The 25,699-nt window shown below is 39.5% G+C and overlaps 1 protein-coding gene across 10 annotated transcripts in view; it reads right to left on the bottom strand.

Annotated features, from left to right (window-relative positions):
- DST (dystonin) overlaps window positions 1-25,699 on the bottom strand; it is a 425,915-nt gene that overhangs the window by 132,288 nt on the left and 267,928 nt on the right. For 5 of the 10 annotated variants that reach the window (XM_040983580.1, XM_040983583.1, XM_040983582.1 and 2 more), the window contains 8 exons: window positions 25,380-25,573; window positions 24,498-24,660; window positions 23,620-23,703; window positions 22,809-22,916; window positions 22,247-22,345; window positions 12,908-13,036; window positions 9,739-9,827; window positions 8,765-8,900 (listed from right to left, as the gene is read on the bottom strand). In XM_040983580.1, the coding sequence (XP_040839514.1) occupies window positions 8,765-8,900; window positions 9,739-9,827; window positions 12,908-13,036; window positions 22,247-22,345; window positions 22,809-22,916; window positions 23,620-23,703; window positions 24,498-24,660; window positions 25,380-25,573 (1,002 nt within the window). Of the gene's footprint in view, window positions 1-15; window positions 166-1,581; window positions 1,798-1,911; window positions 2,062-2,189; window positions 7,668-8,764; window positions 8,901-9,738; window positions 9,828-12,907; window positions 13,037-13,423; window positions 15,966-16,489; window positions 19,187-22,246; window positions 22,346-22,808; window positions 22,917-23,619; window positions 23,704-24,497; window positions 24,661-25,379; window positions 25,574-25,699 lie in introns of those variants that run through there. The other 5 variants (XM_040983578.1, XM_040983576.1, XM_040983577.1 and 2 more) reach the window with 2 other exon arrangements.

Here is a 25,699-nt window from a genome sequence, read left to right on the forward strand (position 1 = left end):
TATTCTGATACTTGCCTTGAGAAACACTAAACTTTTCTTTACATCTTCAGGATCTTGAACACTCATGATCTCACTATCCTTCACAGATTTGCTCTTCTCTGATATCCAATCTGAGAACGACTTGAGTTTATGCACAAATTCTTCATGGGAAACTGCTAGCTTAGCCTAGAAAATAAAATTGTACATTCATCTCTTTATTTGCCACCAAAATTTTAAATTTTTACAAATAGTGATTCTTTTTTGTTTTTGGAAAGTTAGATATACAGAGAGGAGGATCTTCTGTCCGTCAATTCACTCCCCAAGCAGATGCAATGGTCGGAGCTGAGACAATCAGAAGCCAGGAGCCAGCAGTTTTTTCGGTGTCTCCCACATGGGTGCAGGATCCCAAGACTTTGGGCTGTCCTCAACTGGTTTCAAGGCCACAAGCAGGGAGCTAAATGAGAAGCAGGGCCACCGGAATTAGAACTGGTGCCCATGTGGGTTCCAGTGCACATAAGGCAAGGACTTCAGCTGCTAGGCTACCGTGCCAGGCCCGCAAATAGTGATTCTATTAAGTGATCAATGCTCTTTAACTTAAGATTACATTCTTGTGCTCAGGACAATGGCTGATTGATTAAATCCTCATCTTTCATGAGCCGTAATCCCATACAGACACCAACCAGTTCATGCTCCGGTGGTTCTACTTTCCATCCAACTCCCTGCTTGTGGCCTGGAACAGCAGTCTAGGATAGCCCAAAGCAGAGACCTAAGAAGAAGCTCCTAGATCCTGACTGTGGATCGGCTCAGCTCCAGCCATCGCAATCACTTGGCGAGGGAATCAGCTGATGGAAGATCTTTCTGTCTCCCCTTCTCTCTGTAAGTCTGCCTTTAAAATGAAAATAAATCTTTAAAAAATAAAGACTGCATTCTTCAATACTCAAATTTTACTCAAAATTCTAAATTTGGGAATGGGCATATGGGTTGGCAGTTAAGATACTGCTTGGAAAACTGACATTTCATATCAAGATGTCTGGGTTTGGGGCTTAGTTCCACTTCCAAATCTTTTAATATGCTGCCTCCAAGGGTGTTGGCTTAAAGGTTAAGATTCAACCATCCATACCGCAGATCTAGACTGAGTTCCTGGCTCCTGATTTGGCCTGACCCACCCCTGGCTGTTGCTGGCACCTGGGGAGTGAAACAGCACATGAAGATCTCTGTCTCTGTCTTACTAACTTTAAAAGAACAGATTTCTTTTGGGCCTGGCATGGTAGCTTAGTGGTTAAAGCCCTCGCCTTGCATGTGCAGTTCAATATGGATAGCAGTTCATGTACTTACTGCCCCATTTCTATTCCAGCTCCCTGCTTGTGGCCTGGGAAGGCAATCAAGGATGGCCCAAGGTGTTGGCACCCTGCACCCACATGGCAAACCCAGAAGAAACTCCTGGCTCTGGTTTCAGATCAGCTTCTGCTGTTGCAGCCACTTGGGGAGTAAATCAATGGATGGAAGATTTTTCTCTCTAACTCCTCTCTGTAAATCTGACTTTCCAATAAAACTTAATATATCTTTTTCAAAAAATTCAAAATGTGTCATCTTTGTGCCCACCATTTCAGAGTTGATAGCAAGCCTGATCTCTTTTGTTCTTTCTGAAGACAGGTTGCCAAGGGAGGAGAAGGCAGTGTGCAAACACTGGTAACTTGTACTCAAATCCTCACGATGTCTTTCAGGAAAGCCACTGGGAAGTGACTTTAAGAATTCTTCTGCCAACTTCATGTCTTTTCTTAAAATAACAGCAATTGGAGCCAATCCCAGTTCAAATGTCTGTGAAGAAACATGTCCCATATCAATTTAGCATTTAGTAAAACGCATAAAAGATTAAGTGCTTTCTTTGTTCAAAACCAGCTGATTTCATCTATGAGGGCAGATAATTCTTACCTCTAACTTTTTGAGCTGATTCTTGAGAGCCTCTAAATTGTTTTCCAAAGACTCCTGGTAGTCTAAAGGGGGATTCATATCTTGAAGCAAGGCCATATACTCATGCATTTTTTCAATGTGCTGTGCACACTGCTGTAACTCCTTGGAAAACTGAAGAAAAATTAGGGCATTTTAATGCAACAGCATCTACGCATGTCTGTAAAGATAACAAAATGTATGGGATCGCTCCCAAATGTTTCATGCAGATGCTGCTGTGTAAAACATGGAAGCCAACTTACTTGTTCCACTGAATTATCACTGGAAGTCATTTGTTGTGATCCTGAAATACATCCCGAATGGTTTGGAAAACCACTGTGCAGTCCCTCAAGTTTCTCATCTCTTGGCAACTCTGATGCATATGAAGCAGTGCTTTCCAGTCCAGTTGTTTTTACAGTCTGTAAGTGAAGCGAACAGTGCTCTCCTTCTTTGCCTTTAAGATCACCAAGAAGGCATGGCTTATCTTCCATCACCTCTGAAGTAGCACATGCTTTCTGAATCAGGGCTCCGACCTGCTCAGCTTTCTCTGAATATCCTTCAGTAAGCAACTTGTAGAAAATGTTTTCAAGTTGTAGTGGAAGTATCTTAGATGCAATGCCTCTTTTACCTAGTTCATATTCCACCTGCGTTAATTCTCTCACCAGCTCAAAGGCTCCCGTAAGTTCTTGGTTATGTTGGTTTTGCTTCAATAACTCAAGAAGAAGCTCAGGCTTAAGACTGGCAACAGGGAAAGGATCATCTTTATTCTCTGTTTTCAGTTCTGGTGAGTTATTTGTGGGGGCAACTCCAGTACGGTCACTGAGTTTCAAGTCACTGAAGCCATCACTTGCTTCACTGACCACTCTGTCTGCACAGGCTGAAGGTTCTCCAACCTGCTGAGGTATCACAGCACCTTCTTTCAATCTGCTTTGAAAGGTTTCATTTCCATCCTCGACAAATGCCTGTGACAATTCAGGAATATGAAACTCGCTTTCTTGTGTTCTTAATGACACAGCTTGTTTTTCTGGTAGCTCTGGCTCAATTCTTTCTTTTTTGCTGTTGATTTCTAAAAAGAACTGGTCAGCATTTAAAGCATTGCTGAAGGTATCATTTTCTACTCTGTCCATAGGGAGCTCTGACTGCACATTGTTAACAGAGAAGGTTGCAAGCATGGTTTCATTATTGGTCAGTATGAAATGAGGAATTCCCATTCCTCCTTCTTTAGTGGAAACATCATCAGATGGAGCCACCTCTTTTAGAGCAGAGTCTTCTTGAGCACAACTCAACTTCTCTTTTACGTTATTACCTTCCAATTCTAAGTATCCTTTCAAGGGAGGGACAGCTGGCAAAACACGACTCGAGATATCGTCGTTTGGCTTGACCACCTCATTCACTTGTATGTTTTTAGCATACTCTTTTAATAATGAAAACAGATGAAAATCTTCATCAGGTCCATCAGTAGGTGAATGATGCTCAATACTTGTATTCCTTCCAGACAATGTCACATCTGAAGCAATGTCATTAGGGATCGCTTTGGAAACTGATGTGTCAAATATTTCTTCAAGATTCTCAAACTGAACAGGACTCCTACTAGCTGAGTCTTGTAAATGTGTTGGTTCATCCTTGCGAACCACAGCAGCTTTCTTAAGGTTTTCTTTCTGGTAAAGTTCTTCATTGTCTGTAATCTGTGGAAACACAACCTGGCTGCTGACTAGATTGAGACACCCCATTGTATTTTCATCAGGCAAAATTCTTGAATGTTTCTTTTCTTCTTTTATTAGATCCTCTGTAAAGACATCTCCTTCATGTGAGCACACTGGCTGAACCGTTTCATTTTCTAGTACTATATTGTTTTTACTGACTTTCCTTTTAATATCTTCTGCATTTCCTTGGAGAAGTTTGTCTGTTTTAGAGGCTGTGGTTGACGAATGGCTGTCCTCAACAGGCTTTTCCATTGAATCAGGTTCAGAGTACATGATGTTCTCACGCAATGAGTGGACTTCAGGAATGACATTCTCAAAATACTGATCTTTACTATTCACAGAGTATATAGAATGTAGTCCTTGATTTAACTTGTCTTTTATTTCCATTACATCACTATTTAATTCAGAAGATGAACTGATATCATTACTAGGTAACACATCCATTAGATCAAAGGTTTTTTCTGATTCTGTGTGTTTAATGTTGGGAAGCAAAACATCCTTAACATTATGAGTTTCCAGGTTTTCTTCATGTTTTTCAACATCCTCAGTTGTATATTCTGGAAGACTGCCCCTTTCATCAACTAAGCTGCTCTTCCTAGCTGACTGTAGCTGTGAAGCACTGACTCTCTGCTGATTTTCTAAAGAACTATCATTGTGTATTTTCCCCAGGAAAATCATTTCATTATTACATTGGTTGTCATTACTGGTTCCCTTTTCATTTACAGTGGTGGAACAAAGCTGGATATTCATATCTGCAGCTTTATCTGGGCACATAAGCTTTCCATTCGTATCTCCTACATCTCCTACTTCTTCCATTTCTTCATCCCCACCATAATCATCACCATCATAGTAATCATCATAATCATCATCATCATCATCATCATCATCATCCTGATTGCTGTCAAATGCATAATCCAAACAAGTTTCTTCACTTTGTAGAGAATCTAAATGGTCAGTATCATATTGAAATTCTCGTATGGTTACAGCCTCCCCTTTTCCTCCTCCCCAATCTCCAGTGCCATCAAAATTCAAAGATGCATTAAAGTGCTCTTTCCTTTCTACAGCTTCATAATCATAGGAAGGGACAAACTCATCACCTTCACAGTCATCTGTGCATTTTCTTTCTGGTACAGCTTCCAGCAACTGTCTAAGCTTCATTTCCGAGCCAACCGAATTTAACTTTGTTTTCATATCAGAATCAGGTTCTTCTTTCTTTATGCCTGTAAGATAGTCTGGATGATACTGTCCTTTGTCACTCACACTAATGCCACCATCTGGTCCCCCCTGAGAAACCACAGAATCTTCATTTTCTTTTGAAACGTCATAGAAACCATCACCAGGAGGAGGCATCCCGTCAGTTTCTTCTTGCAGACTGTCATAGTCCTCAGGTTGCAGACAGTCATGATCATCGCCTTCAAGAAGCAGAGAATCATGGTCATCGTCTTCAAACAAGGGAGTATCATAAAAGTCATCATCACTCTCAGTGTCTGTTTCTGTGTCACTCTGCTGATCATCCAGCAGTGATGTTTCATAGTCAGCAACACTGCTGCGTTCTTCAAGCAACGGTGTGCCACAAATAGCAGATGCAATGGCTCCATCAGTTGCACCCTCTGGGATCATAGGTGACTTCATCAGCACCGCTTCTCGAGGAGTCACTTCAAGTTTGGACTCATTTTGCTCTTGTTCAAGTTTCTGTGGAGTTGCAACATCCATCTTCTCCTCCTCACCAGAAGAATCTGATATGTAAGTATCATTGGGATGCTGTAGTTGAGGACTGCAACCAATACCTAAAGAATTTTGTCTAGAGGATTCTTCCTGTAAACTAATGTTAATAGCTGCAATTCCCAAAAATTGGTCTTGAAAGTTTTTCTCTGTTGTTTCACCTGATGGCATGTTTTTGTCACTTAATGGCAATTGAAAGGCTTTAGCCTGATTCTCACTATGATCTGGCATGTGTACAGCATTGAATGCCTCATGACTGTACCTCAGTTTATCATGATTTAACAGGGCACTTAGCTGGGGGGAATAATTAAAGATAGAAGAATCCACATTCATTTTACCCACACTGTCAGTTTCAGTTTGATCACAGAATGTGTGAGCCTCTGATTTCACAACAGAATGCATGATCACATCACTGGCAAAGCTTTCAATGCTGGCAGCATGACTGCATTCATCAGCATGTTCACTTGTTTCAACTTGATTTTGACTGTCACAGTTTTTAAGTATGTCTTCAGAGTCTTGTCTAAGTGGCCTAGCTTCTGTAAATTCAGTCTGTGCTAAACATAATCTGGGGCTGGGAAGACGCACACTGGATGAACTGTGAACTTTATTACCCACTGACACCATAGTTTCCAGGTTTTCTGACTGATGGAGTTTCCTACTGATAACATTATTTCCCATTTCATGAGCTTCCCCATCCACAGCACATTTTTTATCTTCACGTGTCTCTTTGCGAAGTTCAGGTTCTCTATCATGATCTCTATTACAACTACCTGGTAAGGCTGTATATGCACCCTTTTCTGTGTCTGGAGCACAATTAACAAATACACCAGGGAAGTTGAAGGCATCAAGACATTCTTTGACAGATGTGTCCTGATCAGATTCGGCACTGCAGTCCTCCAGGAGCATATCAACAGCTTCATTCAAATCTCCATCATACAGCAAGAGCCTCTGCCCCGTGTCTGCATTCATGTAACTATTTATCATCAAGTAGGACAAGAATAGTTTTTTAGTTTGTTCTGCACTCTGAGTTGTCACTTGTTCTTCTCCATCAAAAACATCCTCTTCCTGCCTGTAATCATGAATTGTAGAAGGCTGAAATTTACAAAAGGAGAGCCATCTTTTGGCATTTCTACAAGCTTCTAAGTCTCCTAAATCTGGCATTTTATCAGGCAGTATTACATTTTTTAAAACTGACGCTGTATTGTTATCTATAATCCCTAGCTGTGTTGCACTATCCAAACCAACGACTTGAGAACTTTCTGGAATATAAAGAGCGGCAATTTTTTGCCTGCCATTCAGGATTTTGTAGGCCAGTTCATTTGTGATCAACTCTTGCTGCAAGGAAGAAGATGTGGGGAATATTTCACCAGAGTGGGGCCAAATCAGTCCAACATAGGCTTTCTGAGCTTCCAGCACCAAAAGAGCACTGCTAGATGTTATTAAGTCACACTGGACTGCTTCATCTACAGTTAAATGCTTTGCAGGGTTTGAGTGGATGATTCCACCTGTTTGAACCTGGTAAGTGAGAATACTGTTGGCAGTGTCCCTGTCAATCACCCCTTCTGTCACGGCTTCTTCCACAGTCATTCTTTGGCCAGAGTTGCAATCGATCAGACCTCCAGAGAGAAGCTGGGCACCTAACAACCTAAACATGGTTTCACGGTCAATTAGGCCTTCGTGTGCTGCTCTTAAAATGCTTATGCGTCTTCCACATTTTAATGTTATTCTGCCCCCTTCCTGTGGCCTGACGGGGAGAAGCCACATCCCAGTACTTTCCTGTAAAATACTTCTTTGAACCATATCTGTTAAAGACACTTTCTCGGAGGTGCAGGGGTCAATGAGATCCTTGCTCATATTTTGCCTTTCTAGGACTTTAGAAAACAGCACTGAGGAAATCAAGTTCTGCTGGAAAGCCTTCTGCAGGGTCAAATGTTCTCCTGTTGCTGGGATAACCAGAGATCCTGTGGAAAGCAGTATTTCAAGAACTCTGACGGCCATGGATTCTGATATCATGCCTTGAGCCAGGGCATCCAGAGCTGGAATGGTAGTAGACGACACAGCAGAAATAATGTTTTTGGCTTTATTTAGTTCTTTGAGCTGGCAAAGAATTTGTCCATCAATAAGGCCATGACTTTCAGCATCATTTAGGTCAAAGCACTTTCTTAGTTTTGGTGAAATGAGACCAGTAATCATTAGTTGTGTTTCAAGTAACCTGATCCCTGTGTCATAGTCAATGAGGCCTCTTACAACTGCCTGAAAGACTGAAAGGACTTCTCCAGTTGTCTGATCAATGGTGCCTGCAATCACTTTAGCCAGCTGAAAGGAAAATGCAAAAATCTTGGGTCAGTCTGATATAAAGTACAGGCAAGTTTCATGCAACCTAGGTTTTGTGAATGGTTTCTTTTTAAACTTTTGGCAATAAGTAATATACTTCAACATAAAAATTCTCTACTTACCAAGGTGCAGCAATGCTGTGAATGTTAGGCAGCTCAAATGCACAAGTGATCTATGTCAGTGATCTATTCAACAGCACAGGATGTGATTAAAGCTTTGAAAACAACATGCATCTGTGAATTGAAAACTTCATATTGTGTACATTAAGAGGGTTAGTGAGCACACGGCAGATGATGACAGTGAGGAAATAGAACACATACCTAAAAGGCAAATCATGCTTTCTGCATCTGAGATTAGTCTAGTGATGTGAAAGACAGTATCAAACCCCATGCTATTGATGTTTACAGCATACAGACTACTTCAAAGACAGTTCAAATATAAGGAATCAGAAAATTATTACCTACCCTCAAAATGCGAGCAATTATGTTGACAGTATTCCAAAAAGTAAAGTAATTAAACCTAATGACAGCTTTTCGAGTACTGAATATTGTGTTGGGCATATTGATATGACTGTCAAGTTTAAAAGTTCAAATACAGCAAATTCTAAATCATTTCTGTCATAATTTCATAAGACGCAAGGGCATCCTCACAGAAATATAAGACCTGTGACATTCAAATTAAGTCTCACAGGTCATCTCTGAAAACCAAACCAATTCCGTAACGTGGTAGTATCAATGTAAAGATGACCCACAGCAATTTCATAACACCACATTCTACCAAAAATATCTGGCATAGCAGAAAAAGAATGGCTTTTAAGCAAAAGAGTTAGGAAAACGATGATTTTTTTTCTTGGACCATGCAAGGCAGAGATTACGATGTCACAGAAACTGATGATCAGCATGTGTAAGACTATATTTAAATCACAACACTAAAGTCTCCAAATGTTTTGTTAAACTCTACCCAAGTTTTAACCACGTACAAAACTCAAAGGCATCTCTTAGTATTGACATGTATTCCCACAGCCATGCAATAAAACCAGGCTTTTCGAGACAGCCGCATCTTTGAATTAGTAACACTACCTTCTCTTCTACTTTTAGATCTTCTGAGGTTTGTGATTCCTGTAGTTGTTTCAGAGACTCACTGAATAACAAATTATAACCCTCTTGAAGACTTTTCATTTGCTTTTCCAACTCATTTCTTTCTTCATCTGTCAATCTAAAATAACCAGAAAATTTGAAAAATAAAATGCAGATTTTCAACTGTAAAGATGAAACATTTGGTTCATTTGAGCCTCATGTATGTATTGTATGTATTGTATGTATTGCTCGGGTGTTGACTTTGGCTGTGTGTGGGAATAAAGGCTGGACCTACAAGACCAGCTAAGTCTTTTTGTTGCCTGACTATGGTACTGAAGGAAAGAGAAGAAACTAATATATTGGCATCTATCTAATTTTTTCATTTCCAGGAGAAAATTAGTGTTGATATAAGAAATATTACCAACACCAATCCAAATAAGGAAAAAGGGTATCATTTCTCAAGAAGAAATTTGTTCAATAAGTTAGCCCAGTTCTTTTAGGTACCACAGCAATTCTGTGGGGGAACAACAGTAAAGAGGACCACACAAAAGGGATTAATACAAAGGTGAATTCTTTCCCTGTTTGAGGCATTCTTTGAAAGGAAGCTATCTCATGCCAAAAAAAAAAAAAAAAAAAAAAAAAAGTAGGGCCAAAACAAAGAAGATATTCACATGTTGTCTAATGGTCTCAAGGAATACTACTTAACAACTGAGACAACCTGAAGTCTTAACTCTGCCATTCACTAGCAATGCAATCCTTTACCTCTAAGCCTGAATATCAGCAAACTATGAGGTCAAGTATATTTCAAAGACACAGAGTAAAAGTGATCATTAAATTGCCACATTTGTAATTTGTATGTCCCTACACTCATTAAGAAATATGTGACTGGTTTAAATTTCATTTTTAAAACTAAATCGTAATGTAGTACTTCCTGCTTTTCTTATTTGGAACAATAAAGTTCAGGAAAACTGGCATACTTGTCTCCGTGCTTAGCCAAAAAAATTTGTAAGGTTTGAAGTGCTTCAGATAACTGTTCCTTCTTGATTGACATTTCCTCATTGGAAATCTGCAAAGTAAAAAAGGTATATTCAAACTCTCAACATTCGTTTTCTTTAAAAAAAGAAAATCAAGTTTTAATCAAGACCCAAAATTGACAGTTGTACTTTCATGTCAATAACTTTTCATTTAATAGCAGGCTATATAACTGGACAAGAAGAGTGTTTTATTTAAAATTCAGGATAGAAAGAGACCCTCTCTCTCACTGCACTCATTTTCATGAGATAATAATACACTCCATGATCCTTGCAACTGTCCTAGCACAACTGTGAATAAAGGTGGCCCTGGCATGTAGGTAAGCAAAGGTTCGGCATTTTTCCAGCAAGTCACAGCACTTAAAAACATACAAGAATGTGGAATGCTATCTCTAAGGGCATGTACTCCTCCTGAATGTCTATATGCATATTCCTTTTGAAAAGCTGTGGCAAGGGGCCTGGCAGCATGGCCTAGCAGCTAAAGTCCTCGCCTTGAACGCGTCCGGGATCCCATATGGGCGCCGGTTCTAATCCCAGCAGCTCCACTTCCCATCCAGCTCCCTGCTTGTGGCCTGGGAAAGCAGTCGATGACGGCCCAAAGTTTTGGGACCCTGGCTTCAGACTGGCATAGCATCGGCCGTTGCGCTCATTTGGGGAGTGAATCATCGGACAGAAGATCTTCCTCTCTGTCTCTCCTCCTCTCTGTATATCTGACTTTCCAATAAATAAATAAATCTTTAAAAAAAAAAAACTATGGCGAAAGTGTTCATCTTAGGTTGCAAATGACTGATATGCTAAGATCCTCCCTAATTCATCTGGCTGGGGAACAAGAGGCCATAACAATCCTGATTCCTTGGAGCATCACAGCCTTCTAAATATTTACTCAGAAATAAATTACTTTAAATGAATAGAAACAATAATGGACCAATGAAAACATGTATTCTCCTCCAGTATGTTTCACTTGAACATAGATTCAACTGAAATGAACTGGATTGACTTAAACAAGATTCAATTGAGAGTCTGTTTTCATGGTTACAGATTTCATAAGGCCTCACCAATTTTTGGAGGACACATTGAATCAAATCAAACTGCCTTTAAATTTCCTTCGAGACTGGCCAGTGTTCCTAAAGACCTATAAATAAGGCTGTGATGTGCATCAAACAGTGTCTATATGCTTCATGTGTATTATGAAAAATATGACCTAGTAATGTTTTCAATCATTGTGAAATTGCCTAAGATTTAGTATCTAGGTTTCTGAAAGGAAACCTGCTCTCCTAAGAAGATTTCTGCTAAAGTTTATGTTCCAATTTTAGTAGTTTTCCCATAAGGGGAACAGGGAAGGAAGAAGACAAAATATTTTAAGTTAAATATTTACATTAAATCACTTAGAATTATTTTGAATAAATTTTTGTCTTTTAAGATTTATTTTTTTATTGGAACATAATTTAAATTTTTTTATTGGAACAGTTTTACAGAGAAAAAGATCTTCCATCCACTGCTTCACTCCCCAAGTGGCCACAATGCCAGAGCTGCACTAATTGAAAGCCAGGAGCGAGGAGTTTCTTCTGGGTCTCCTACACAAGTGTGTAGGCAGTAGAACAGCCAGGATACAAACCAGGGACCATATAGGATCCCAGTGCATGCAAGGCGAGGACTTCAGCCACTGGTCTATCATGTCGGGTCCTAAAGTACTTCGATTATTCTTTAAAACACCAAATGTAAGAACTTGTTATCAACTTCTTATTTCTTCCACTCTGATATACAATATGCAATACTATCAGACAACACAGCTTTATTTGAACTGCATATTGAAGGTATGTAAATTTCTGTAACCTTCTCCAAAGGGGAATCACTGATAAGGCATATTCGACTCACCCAAACGACAAAATTAGCTAAGACATGGACATCTTTCCTTATTTCCTGATGACCAGGGAGTACTGAAGCTTGCTTAAGAAGGGTAGCTAAATATGGCATTAGATGACAGCCTTGAAACTTCCAAATATTAGGCAGGGACAGGAGGATATCCTTGAGGATAAAAAGCTTGTCTTGGTGAAACTTTACTTTTTAAAAATACAGTAGCAATTTCATTGGTGGCAATGGATTTCTACATTAACTACCAATAACTTAAAAGTTTCTATCTGTGGGGCTGTCACAGTGACTTAGCAAGCTAACCCTCTTCCTGCAAGGTTAGCATCCCATTTGGGCACTGGTTATGTCTTGGCAGCTTCATTTCCAATTTAGCCTCCTGCTTATGGCCTGGGAGAGCAATAAAAGATGGCCCAAGTCCTTGAGGCCTCTGCACCCATGTGGAGGCCTGAAGGAAGCTCCTGGCACCTGGCTTTGGACAGGTCCAACTCCAGCTGTTGTGGCAATTTGGGGAATGAACCACAGGTTGGAAGATGTCTCTGTCTCCCCTTTCCATAAATCTGCCTTTTAATTAAAATTAAATCTTTCAACAGCAAAAAAAAAAGGGGGGGGAGTTTCTTTTCATTGCAATCCATGTGACACCACAGAGCATCAACATGTCACAAGTTATAGCTATCCAACTAGCAAGATGTGGCTAGGAGGCTAGGTTCATAGGACCAAATAATCCAGCTGGAAAGAAAAAAAATTACAGAATTTCTATGATTGTAAATACTTGCTTATGAACTAGAAAAGATCCAGAATAGCACAATATAGTCAATATTATAAATGTAGTATCTTAGTTTATATTTCTATTGCTCTGAAATCTTTTATACTTATATATGTAAGAATGAGGCTACCTGTCTTTATGATATGGAGTGTGTGAATCTACCCTGGATAAAAAGATGACTTAGCTTCTCAATAGTCCTTATTGTAATAATCAGATAGCACATCCAATCTATTAGGAAACTCAGTACAATGTATTAGTTCACTAACAGGCCAATGTGTATTCTTCATAAATTTGAATCAGAGGTACCTCCTGCCACAACCTAATGGATGCTCCTAGGGCAATATGTAATCTCTACGGTCTTCATTGTGATTGCCTATAAAAATGGAGACAGTTAAGTAAAGAATGGAACACTATACTACATTGATTGTATCAGCTTTGTAACTTATACCTGTTATGACTACTAAACCAAGACTATGTGAATACCTTTTGTTTAGAGAAAGGAGATTTTCCAGCCTTTTCTCCGTCTCTCAATGTCTTGCTGATATTTGATACCCATTTCTGCAACTCTTTGGCTTTTTCAACATGTTCTTTCTTTTCCTCTTCCAGTGACTTCTGATAAGTGTGAGTAGTTTAAAAAGAAGGAGGGGATATAGTCCAATAAGTGACTGAAACCAACCTCTCCAGGGAAAACAAGAATATAGAAGTTTCTTCATCACACAGAGGTTACTGAGATCGTTTATTCATTCACTTAACCATGTTTAGCATGTCATATGGCAGATGTTCATACAAAATGTTTATAATAGCAAAGAAAAATGTGACAAACATTCTTTTACGGTCTAACCTCCCAGTTGTTCCATCAATATGACAAATTAAAAAAAAAAAACTCAACTTTATCCATGAGGCATAGCAAGATCTTTGAATGGCTGCCTTTGCATTAGCATTAAAGTCATAATAGTCTTGGCAGGAAGATACTTGACAATGGTCTACACACACACACACACACACACACACACACACACACCAGTATGAAAAACACAGAGAATAAAGAAAAATCCTTTCCCCTCTTCCAACGTGTAACATACCCATAATGGTGGCTTTTGAGTCCAAAGTCTTAACTAAAAATGAGTAACTGTGACAAATACATTAATATGCAAAAATGACTTAAACACTCAAAAGTTATTTTCTGCTTTGAAGCAACTAAAACACTGCAGCCTGAGAGATGTGGGAGTACAGCAGGATCTTTCTCTTGGATTCCACAGCGTTCGGTGAAGTCCTCTGTCAGGGAGCCTGATGCATCTTTCCACAAATCACACACTGACACCACATCAAATCTACGCTGTGAATGGGGTGCTCTGAAGAAAAGATGCCATCTAGCTGTTGGAAATGTGGGCCACACTTCAAAAAGAGCTAGTCCAAAAGCTTAGTGGAGCAGCTCTAGGGGCAATAAATCTTGTTTTTTTTTTTTTTAATCTAAATATTATCTCTTCCGAGCAATCAGCCATTTCCTGCCCTTAGGAAATAACAGTGCTCTAAGGCAGGGACACAATTCCTGGTCTGCTTATTTAGTCACTACCATCTGCTCTGAACAGATGCCATGAGAGAGGGGGTGCCACCCCTCCACAAGGTGCCTCAGTACGTCTTATCAGGAGGAGTAGTAGAGGCTAGAAATTCCTGTCATCAACGGTTCAGACACTTCTAGCAGTTTCAGTCCTGTGTGGAAATCAAAATCAGCCTTTTCTAAGGCTTCTTTGTATGTCAATTTTCTTTTTGTCCGGGGACATATTATATTTCTGACATAGGACTTTTGGTCTTTCAGCTGTGTAGCAATGAGGACATCTATGATACCTACTTGGAGAGCCTCTTCTATGGACAGCCGGGAATGGCCCTGGGGCTCGATCAAGCCCCCTGTCAAGTACTGGAATTCCAGACATCGCATGCCCATTTCCTTGCTTATGATATTTGCATTCACAGCATCTACCACGGACATCATTTTGTTAGTGACTGGATGGCCAATTCCCGTCATCACTAACTCACACTGTCGCAGCTGCTGCGCAAACCCCTCGTCAACTAGTCCTCGGTGCAAAGCTTCAGCCACCCGGTACTTTCTGCCCGTCAGAGGATCAATGATGCCCCCTGTACTGACTTGGGCCTCAAGGCATCTGAGAGCAGTAATCCGATCAACCAAGTTTCGACGGGAGGCCTTCAGTAAAGAGATTCTTTCTCCACTGGAGGTGACCCAGTATCCCGCAATAGGACTGTGCAAATCCTTTTTGGGAACTAACCGGCTCAGCAAAGAGTCAGCAAGTTCTGTAAGTGTCAAGAGCCCTTCCTGATATTTTTTGAACAAGTCTTTGTCGATGGTTCCTTGCTCTACAGCCTCATTAATATTGAACTGTAATCCAGTTTTAGTGTCCATCAACATACGAGAAGGATGCCCGTAGGATTCATAAAACGTGGCTTCCTTCCACTGATACTGCTGCCCTGTAAGTTCAAGGTAAACATTTTTCTCAATGAGGTTTCTCTGGAAAGCCTCATAGGCTGTCAGTTCAGCCCCCGTTCTAATGTCTACTACAGAGATTTTGTGTGCTTTGTCTACATTCAGATTAGAAATGTCCCTCTCCCCAAACGGAAACAAAAAGCACTGGCAATCGACATCAAACACACACATTCGCAGTAATTCTGAGTAATACAGAGCTTGTTTGTTGTTGGGGTTAGGAAAAACTCTTGTGTTGCTGGAGGGCTCATGTAAAAATTGTAAGATGGCATTATTTAACAACCCCTGCTGCAGAGCAATTTCGGGAGGAACACGAATACCTCTCACAGGGTCAATGACACCTCCACTGGCAATCTGGGCCTCCAAGATATGTTTACCTCTTTGTCTGTCAAGCATCCTGTTTTCCATGGCTTGAAATACTGACAAGATCTTAGAAGAAGAAGAATAACCCAGGGCTGCTTTCTCTGCCTCAAGGAGTCTAACTCTGAACTCGGGATCAACAACTCCTTGAAGAATGGCATCTTCAACAGAATACGTCTGACCTGAAATGGGATCAATTATGAAACCTGTTGCAGCCTGAGCTTCTAAAAATGCTAAAGCCATCATTTTATCTATGATGATTTTCTTGGCTGCTGAAGCGAATGAAATCTTCTCTTTTGTGGCTTCGAGATAAAGTCCTGCAATCGAGGTGGCTTTGGTCAAAAACTTGCTAAGACTTTTCTGAACTTCATCAACCGTCTTAAGTCCAAGTCTCAGCTGTTCAATTGTCCTCATGTCCAAAAGCTTAGCTTCAACCAACTGCCTGGCAGTCACAGTGTGTCTGAGCCCTTGGAATTTAAACTCATCATCTCTAACTGTACATGCATGATCTTCACTGGAGTTCTGAAATGTCTCTGGTTCTGAGCCTTTTTTAAGGAAATCTCTCTTGGAGCCACCAGATGTTCTGCATGCTTCAAGCATCCGTTCTTCAGTGCTTGGAACTAGATTCTTGTCTTGATAAAATGTTGTGACTTCTGTGTGTATGTCATACTGCTTGTTCTTAGCTATCTGCAACAGGAATTTATAAGATATTAGAGGTTACCTAAAGAACATTACTCCACTTTACTCATTCATAATCCAGACACAATTCCTTGAATTACAAAGATGAAATGAGGACAGAGAAGAAACTTTTCAAAAAAAAGGAACATTCAGGAATAACGTTTCTTCAGAAGACATACAAGTGGCAGGATGAAAAAGGCTGAGATGATATCTTGCCACAGAATATGTTAGAGACTTAACTACGTGGCTCCTCTAGTGCTTTTTTTCTGACAGATTTTTCATAACATATCCCTATTGATGCAACAAACAGCCACATACATTACACCTGTGTGTCTAATTTCAAACATTTAAATATTAAAGAACTACAATTTTCAATAAACACCCAGGTAAATCCCTAGCAAAAAATGCAGTAATGTTGTCCGATTGGAAATACAGAGTGTAGCATATTTCAAAATTCAGTCTATGAGAGAAGAGAAGGAAAAGCAGAAACTTGACATTAGGCAGCCAGCTAGGCGTGAGAGCACAAAGCATACCTCTAAGGGCGTCAGAAGCGTCACCAGCTCCATTTCACGTGCATCATCTTGGTATCTCATGGGCGCTCTGGCACTGTGCAGGGCATGATCTCTCATCTTCTCTATTTCTGACAGCCTTGTCATAGGGTTTGCCTCATCAAAAGTCATCTGGAGTTTAGTGCTAGTTTGAGAAATATATTCAGAGTAACACTGTTGGCTTTTCTCTTTCTCAAGTAGAGACCCTGGTGCCTGGAATCGGACTTCTTTGGGGATCTGCTCAACAACCCGTTGTTGCCATTTTTCTTCCAGTGTCTTTGGTTTTGGAGCCCAACTCAGCACAATCCTGCCTGACGGCTGGTGGTGCCCAGTGTTCCTAGAAGAGAGCTCCCCAGAGTGCTGACACTCCTTCACTGCGATCTCAAAATCGGGCTTAAGGGTACAGTCTTTGACAGCGTTCTTCTTCTGGATCTCACCCTGCAGCAAAACTAACTGATGTTCATGCTCCTTTATCTGCTGGTCCATTTTCTGCTTCAGGTTTTCAACTTCCCATTTCTGGGCCATCAGTTCATCCTCAAGTTGTCGACATTTCTGGTAATGATCTGTTTCCACGTGCTGCCCTTGTTGCATGTGCTCGCGGTATAGCTGGAGCTGCCTTTCCAGCTCTTTAATGTTTGTTTCACAAAGCTTAGCGTTCTCTTGAGCCCTGCAGTTTTCTTGCTGGAGGGACACAAAGTCAAGCTTAATGCCGGAAAGATCGTTTTCAGTGATGACCTTGGCCTCCATCAATTTTTCCATCTTCTTTCGAAACTCCTCCGCTGAACGCTTGAATTTATCAGACTCTTCCTGAAACAGAACCATCTTTCTGTGGGTCATCTGCTCCTCAATTGTCTTTAAGTGCAGTTCATCCTGGACCTTCTTCAACCTGTTGTTTAGCTCTTGCACCTGAGCTTGCTGCAGCTGAGCGTGCTGCTCTCCCCGTCGTTTCTCCTCTTTGGAAGCATTCAGCTCAGCGCTCAAATTTCTCACCTCTTTCTCGGTGTTCTGGATGATAATGTTCTGCTGGTCACACTTCTGCTTAAATTCACTTACCAAGTTTTGACTTTTAGCCAGATCATCTTCCAGACTCTTAATTTTCCTGTGGAAATCTTGTTCTGTTTTTGTCTGTTTATGCAAGTGCTCGTTTGTGCTGCGCAACTGATCTTTGAAGCCATCCGCCTGGATTTTCAGTGCTTCGCATCTTTGTTGGATAGCTTGTTTTTCTAAAACTATATTCTCTGACTCTGCTTGAATCCTCTGCATCATTAATTTGGTTTCATTGTTCTGCCTAGTAAGCTCCTCTACTTTCTGTTTTAACATTTCTGCACACTCATTACTTTTCTCCAGTTCTTCATTCAGCTTTTGGATTTTATCGTTGTTTTCCTTTTCGGCTTTAATATTTTGAAGCAACTGCTCGTGGCTCTTCTCAAACTGTTCTTGTAGATGATCGGATTTTCTCTGGAAGATTCGTCCTCTTTCATTAGACAATTCCTTTTCACCCTGAAAAAAGTGAACCTGTGAATTTAAATCTTGAATATTCTTCTCAGTGATAGCGTGTGCCCTGGTGATTCTGTCTACTTCTCTTTGCAATTTCCCTTTCTCATGATGAAGAGATTCTAATTCTAATTGATAATTGTGTTTTATCTTCTTGAGATCATTAGCTTCTTGCATGACTTCCTCGGCCTTATCCGTGGTCTGGGTCAGCTGCTTGCTGAGTTCACGGAGCCGCTGAGAATATCCTTCTTCCAGCTGGTCCTTCCTTTCCAACTCTAACTTAAGGCACTTCAGGGTGCTGTTCGTTTCATCCAGCTTATCTTTGAGCAGACGGGCCTTTTCCTCGGAGGAGGTTTTTTCCAGCTGAAGGGCACCAAGTTCATGCTTGAGTTCTCGCATCTCTTTCTCTGCCTTCCTGTTGGCCGCTGTGAGTTCATCCACCTGCTGCCGCAGCTCCGCTGCTTTCTGCTTGTCATGCTCCTGTGTGGTCGCACGCGCTGGGAAAGCACTTTCTCTACAGGCATGCTGAATTTCAGTGATTTTTCTTCTTGCTTCCAATTCAATTTTTTGCTTCTCTTTCAGCTGTTGCTCGGCCACCTGTTTCTGAAACGCGAGGTCCCTTTCCATTTGCTTGACCAGCTTCAAGAGTTCTTCTTCACTGTCTTTCTTTCTTCTTAGTTCTTCCACCAATTTCTTTTTTTGTTGCTCCAAATCAATGAGACTCGAGTCTTTTCTCTTTAGATGATCTTCCAGTGTTCTTCTCGTGAACGTGTTTTCCTCTAGCTGATTCCGAAAATGCAGGAGGTTTTCCTCCACAGCTGCCCTTCTGGCCTCAGCCTCCCTCGTGAGCTGCCTCACCCGCTCCAGCTCCCTCTCCGCTGCCTCCTTCTCCCTCACAATGGTCTCCAGCTCCCTGCGGTACTGCTTGGCTTCACTTTCTGCCCTCATCTTTTGCAGGGCAATGTCTTCCGTGTTTCTCTGTTGCTTTCTCAATTCGTGCTCTGCGGCCTCCTTGACCTTGGGGAGTTCTTCCTCGGCTCGGGACTTCTCTTTCTGTAATTCAGCTACCATTCTTTCCAGATCACTTATCTTTCCTGTGAGTTTGCTATTCTCAATCATTGTTGCCTTCTGACGCTGAAGCAGATCTGAATAGGCCCCGTGTTCAGAGGCCTCCTTACACTTTTTAATCTACAAGAGAGGTTTTGAAAGTGTCAGACCCGTTCTATTCAGGTTTATCTTACCAAATGTAATGCAATGTTTGTGCGGGTACTTACAGAAACAAGTGAACCCAAACGCAGACCCAGCACTACCACCACCACCAAGAGCACCACCTTTTTCAGAGAGGAAGCATCAGAAAGTCAGTAGTAGAAGACAAAACACCCTCTTGATGGATTTCCTGAAAATCTTGCTTTGTGTCTCAGCAGTAATTCTATTTTAGAAATACGCTACCTCGGGATTTTGTGGCTAGAAGATGCACTAGAAAAACACTAACCATGATTGCAATCTTTTACAGGTGAGGAACTTAAGATGGGTGAGGCCGGAAAATGTTGCAGACTTACAACAAGTAACAAAAACGGGAATTAAAGCTCTCACAGGACTGCTCTTTCTGGCCTTGTACACAACTTGCTCCTACAAGCCAAGAAAAACGCAAACAGAAATAACACTAAAGAATTTAATTTTCAATACATAGCCCAAGAGAAATTAAAAATCAATCTATGAAAGAGAGCCAAATCAGGAAGTATTTTAATACTGGGAGGGAGAAAAATATTAAAACTTGAAGTCAAAATTCTTTTTTTTAATACTTGTTAAATTATGATAACAGCAGGAATTGCTAATGCAAAGGCAGCTTTAGTTCCTAAAGATTTTAGAAAAAGGCATTTCAAATACTCACAGATGTTGCTGTTGCTGTTAATAAGATGCCTCATATAAATCCACTTGACAAGTACCTTTAGACACTCCATAAAGATATTTCTTCAGTTCAGATGTTTTAGAAAATGTAATATGGATTTAGCTTTGATTTATAAATCAAATATTAGAAAAAATGCATACTATCCATGATACGATCCATCTCAACTGGGAGGTGTACACCTCACACTTACTATAGAACAACATAAACAGGGTTAGTTTATCATTATATTAATTTCTTACTATTTACATCATAATGTTAGTTTCATATCACCAACTCAAGTTACCATAATTACAACTCATTTAAGCAGGAGTAGAAAATTATTTTAGACAGACTTGACTTCAGTTAGAAACTATGGTGGATTTTAACAATAACTCATTTTTTTAGAACAAGCACTCCAATTTGCTTCCACTAATTCCCTAATTCTCTAATAATGCTGGCATGGATTTTGGCTGCTTTATTAGCTAACCTAAACATGGTTTTAAATATAAATTCACGTAGAAGCAAATTTCATCATAGACTGCTATAGTCAATGTTTTATCATCCTTATTTTGGAATCAGGGTTAATTCTTAGTGACCCTGAAGCATATTACCCTTTTAAAAATAAGGCTTTTATGTTTTTTCAGAAAGATTATTTCTAAGGCTGTGTTTCTCAGTTCCTTCCCAAGTCACATTTAAAACCTATATGTTGCTGGAAGTTTTGAGCCCTTCTTCCCTTTGATAATGTTCTGAAGTTAAAATAAATAGTCTCAAAAAACTTGTTCCAGAGTCATTTTAGTGCTTGTCATATTCTTTAGTTAAGTAAATATTTTAGTACATTTTAGAAAAATCAGTAGAACTAATTTAGTCCAATTGATTATTTTGCTTTCTTGAAGAGTTAATACTCATTTTAAAAAAATATTTTACTAAATTTTCTCTAAATATTCTAATGCCCTTTAATGATCAATATTTAATATATTTTGCTATCAAGATAGATTTAAAAACTTCTTTATTACATCTATTATTCAGTAAAGACACGTTTCTCAATTTTAAAGTGGGTATTATGTCTAAAATTAGCTTAAACCTTTAATTCTTGTTTCTTTCATGGAAAATTCTGCTCTCAGAACAAGGTTTCTTATTGGGTCTTTGAACTTCAATTTCAGGAACACTACTCCTGCATCTAAAACCAGCGGTACATCTCTGTTATAGGTGATTCCATTTTGATCTGCAAGTAAATTGTAAATTGTAGCCTTTGCATACACTTCCCTAACTATGGTGTTTTAATTTTTCATTGTAATTCACCATAAAGTTTTGACATTTCAAAGGATGACAACAATTATCTGTACATAATTTAAATCCTTTAGTGTGTTTTTTATTTCTAACCAAGTCTAGTGTTCTTTCTTACATTATAAACTGAGTAAAGTATTGACATATATGCACATGTCAGTGTATGTATACTATGTATATCACCTATATAAATAATATATATTAAATAATGTGTAATGCATATAAATAAAATTAGAGCATACCATAATTATTTCATATTTGAGTACTCCGTATATAATTTAAATGGTTTGTGTACTGTTTAAAACTGAATAATATTCCAAAACGATGTAAAAAAAAGTGATAGATATTCTTTTCAAAAGAGGAGATGCAAGTTAGTTATTAAGAGAGCCACAGATATTCGCTCACCTTTCTAAGCCCAAAGGAAGTTAGTTACAAAGCCTTGCAATCCAGCCATGTTAGTGACTCAGTTACAGCAAAGTGTTAAGTAAGAACAAACTAGAGCAGTCTACCACAAAGCACTCAAATGTTCATAAATCAAGAAAGTAACGCAGCACAGTTACTAGTGTCAGCTTCTCTCATTATTCAACAGAATTACACTGAGTATAATCACCATCAGAATTTCAACAGGAATAATTTAAGATGGCTAACAACTCATATCTTGCCATTTTTAGTATTTAGTCTACTATTTTGTCTATTCTCTCTGTCTCAAGAAAAGAAAGACTGGTACAATTTCATCAAGATCAAGCAAAAACCTTTTATGTCTCTCCCTCCCTCCCTCCCTTCCCAACTCTTTCAAAGAAATAAATCTGTTCTCAAAAAAAATAAATCCTCACCTTAACGTAAGAAACTTGACATGAACATTTTTAAATTCTACTCTATTTGAATCTTTAAAACAAACAAAAGCAAGAGGCTTTCTCTCATTTTCACTGTTCATTGTTTTCTTACAATCAAACAACTATTTGACCATCAGCTATTATCAATATAACTGTATCATGAAATATTTGTTCCCAAGCCATACTGTAGTTCCTGGTAAAATCTACTTTCTTTTTATTTAGCTGTTCATTGTTAATTGTTACCTCCTCCTCCTCCAGCCTCTTCAATGAATCACCAGCAAATTTAATATACTGTGTCATGAGAGTGACCAGAGCAGTGTACCGGGTCTTCAGATCCATAAACTGCAAGTCAGAAAAAAATAAAACACCATCTCCATTTGTCCTTAATAAGTCAAATCAACTTCAGGACAGCAAAGTCCACACTCCTTAAAGATAAATGATAATTTGGTGGCAATGAACTTATTTCTGCTGTACAAATCACATTAAATGACAACTTAATCATGAAATAACTGCATTTATTTTTGTAGCTAATAACAGATCTTGAATACAGAATTTCAACGGGATTTTTAAGATTCCTAAGAACATGTACTGTTATAAACCTTCTATTAGCGATGCTAAAACAAATCTCCAAGTGACTGGTGATGATGGCTGCACATTAATGTTAACAGTCTAAACGGCATGTGCAGAGGAAATTTTACATTATGTGTATTCCGCCACAGTAAAAATAAATAGCAGCGTTTGTTTTAAATGCTATTCCTCTTTTATACTGCTTCCTCTCTCTCTCTCTGTCTGAAATTCTCATTACCTCCTGAATAATGCAATCTGCTGAGCTCTGCATTCTTCGGCGTTTCACTGGAGATTTTTGTTGTGAATCAACCATAGCCCGGTAGGTCATTGTTTGTAATTCATAGTCCTGTAAAAGAGTAGAATAAAATTAATTGAAGTGAAGCAATAGATCTTCACTTTTTAGCTATCTGTCAGGGAAAACTGGAACCTTGTTACTTTGAGCTAACTGCTAAAGTACATTTTTCAGAATCTACCCATATCCTGGTGATGCTTCCAAGTAGATGACAAAATCAGAGATATGCAACGAGGTCAGGAAAGCTCCAGGTCTCTTTGTGAGCTCCTAAAAATGCTTACTAAAGTGTTCTAGCTCTCCTGAGCCTGCCTCTCCTTCAGCTAAGCAATGCAACTGTGGATCTGGAACGCTACACACAACAAGTGACCAATGACAACATGCCAAGCATCAGAAACATCCCCTAAGTTAGGCAGCTGGGAATTCTCCGATGGACAACAACTGAAGAAAAACAAGAGTAAGGGTAAGTGATAAGCTATGACAGAGCTTTGATTCATTCCGGCAGGCCAGGACAGGGCTAAGTGAAGCATCTCCTCTCATGCACATGTGACGAGAGAGAAAATGAATGAATTGGAGGGGGGGGGGTTCCCATCATGTGACTCAAACTTCACGCAGAATTGTTGCAAAATTATCCAAAAGTTCGAGTGAGGAGTTCATTTTTTTTAAAACCATGAAATAGTTTGTATAGTTTTAAAAGTGCACTGTACAATTACAAACTTGACTATTCAGCTTGACCAAAGGCATTTAAACCTGGTCTTACCTTCACTGTAGCTGAGTACTGCTCTGCATACTTCTGACACGCATCCATTTTGCTCTGCTTCATTTCTATTTCAGATACCAGCACCTGTAAATACACATAATTCAGAAGGAACAGGACAAGGAATTCTATGCAGCACTACAGCTTAAGTGCTCAAAATTCTAGAAATGTCCTCATCACTTACTAATATAGCTCCTAACCGCTCAGCATTTATTATGCAACTTGCATTTTGGGTAAAGTACAAGGAGCTAGGCCATGTAAGTGATCCATCCTCACAGCCCTCGCCAAGCAGAACTGTCCAAAGGAAGACTGATATCCATGCAAACCACAACTTCCCAGTGAAAACAGAGGTAGGAACCGCTGGTTCACCAAAATGCAACCAAAAAAATCTCAAAATATCCAACTTTCTATCACATGTGAATATTTCATATTTTTACTACTATTCACTTTTGCCTAATTAGTAACCCACAAAACCATTATGGCCAATAAGGTATCAGAGACTTACCTACCTATGATTAAATGATGATGAGGAATTTGAAGTTATTTCATTAAGCTATTTTAGTATGATGCATATGTCCATAAAATGACTTCCAAAAAATGAAGATAAATGATTATACAGGTTTGGGCTACAGGATTTCTTTTTTTGGTATTTCTTTTTTTTTTTTTTATATTTTTTAATTTTGAATTTGGAATTATGTGGTACAATTTCATATAGGCTGTGACTTCCCCACAAAATCCCACCCCCTGTGGGCTGCAGGATTTTAAGATTTTACTCTACATACTTCTCCTATTTTTTTCTTTTTAACACAGAAAAGGAAGACAAGCTACTTACTGACCAAAACCAGATATAACCATGGAATAAAGAAATGTTTTTCATATACCTTCTGTTGATTCAACTGTGTAGCCAGGATTTTACTACTGTCAGGCTGATTTTCTTGGATTTTTCTCTGAGTTGTTTCAACCTGCTGGATCCAGTCATCTAAGGGGTGATAGGTATCTTTGTAGTACTTCAGTGATTTTCCAACGCCCTCTAAGTCCCGTAACCTAGGAGGCAAGTAACAGAAAAGTGACTTTCTGGCTGTGTCCACTAGGAAGGTGGAAGGGACAGAGAAGGGAGAGATAAGGTGCATGCACTCCAATGCACGGCACAGGCGTCTGTGCAAAGAGCTGAGGTGCTCGGGTGCTGGAGCACCCTGAACATACCTCCACGGGCACTGCCAATAGCAGGCTTCACGCCAAGCACAGAACCTGCGCTCCTGGAGCCGCATCACCTACCATCACCAGTACTCCAGGGCACGCCCAAGACACTAAAGCTAAAAAGTCTGAATGTCATAAGCACAGCCCTAACGATTAGCAATCAAAATGTCCCGAAAAGCCAAAGCTTACATCAAAGAGCCGCTCTCTTCTGAAACAATGAGAGGAGAGTAGTTTGATGAATGGTTCAAATGATCTCAGGGACTAGTTCCCAGGAGCTGTGATTAAAACCCTGTTCCTATGATCTTAAATTCACCAATTAAAGCTATTCATCAAATCTGCTATAGAAATGAAATTGAAACAGCATTTGAAACAAATGAACCTTAAGAAGAAATTTAAAGTATAAACATGAAGATTAATCCATTTTTTTAAAGGTTGTGTTCCGAAATTACCCCATCCCCCCTGACATTTCTGGTTTAGTCACTGGTCATTTAAAAAAGGTCTATTAAGTTTAAATTCCACCTACAAAAGGCAGACAGGTGTTCAAAATCCAACTGAACAGCACTAACCTGTTGTCAATCTGCACATGAACATTCTGCCATCTCTCAACCAACTGGTCAGCTTTTTCCTTGTGCCAGTCGAAATCCAGGTCGCGTTCCTTGTATGTTTTAAACATCTCATCACTGATGGCCTTTGCCTTCTGTAACTCATCCTCTAGGGCATGGAATACCCCTCTCTTCTCATCCACTTCAGATCTCCATTGCTACAATGCATCAGTTTACAAAGGTAAAAACAACCAAGAAAAATGTCAGCATTTTTGAGTAAAATACTGTTAATTATAAAGTTTATCTTAATTAAGGACAACACAATCAGGCTCAGAAAGCATTGT

The sequence above is a fragment of the Ochotona curzoniae genome, unplaced genomic scaffold, assembly GCF_017591425.1.
Source record: "Ochotona curzoniae isolate NIBS_2020 unplaced genomic scaffold, NIBS_Ocur_1.0 contig_3819, whole genome shotgun sequence".
Taxonomy (NCBI): Eukaryota; Metazoa; Chordata; class Mammalia; order Lagomorpha; family Ochotonidae; genus Ochotona; species Ochotona curzoniae.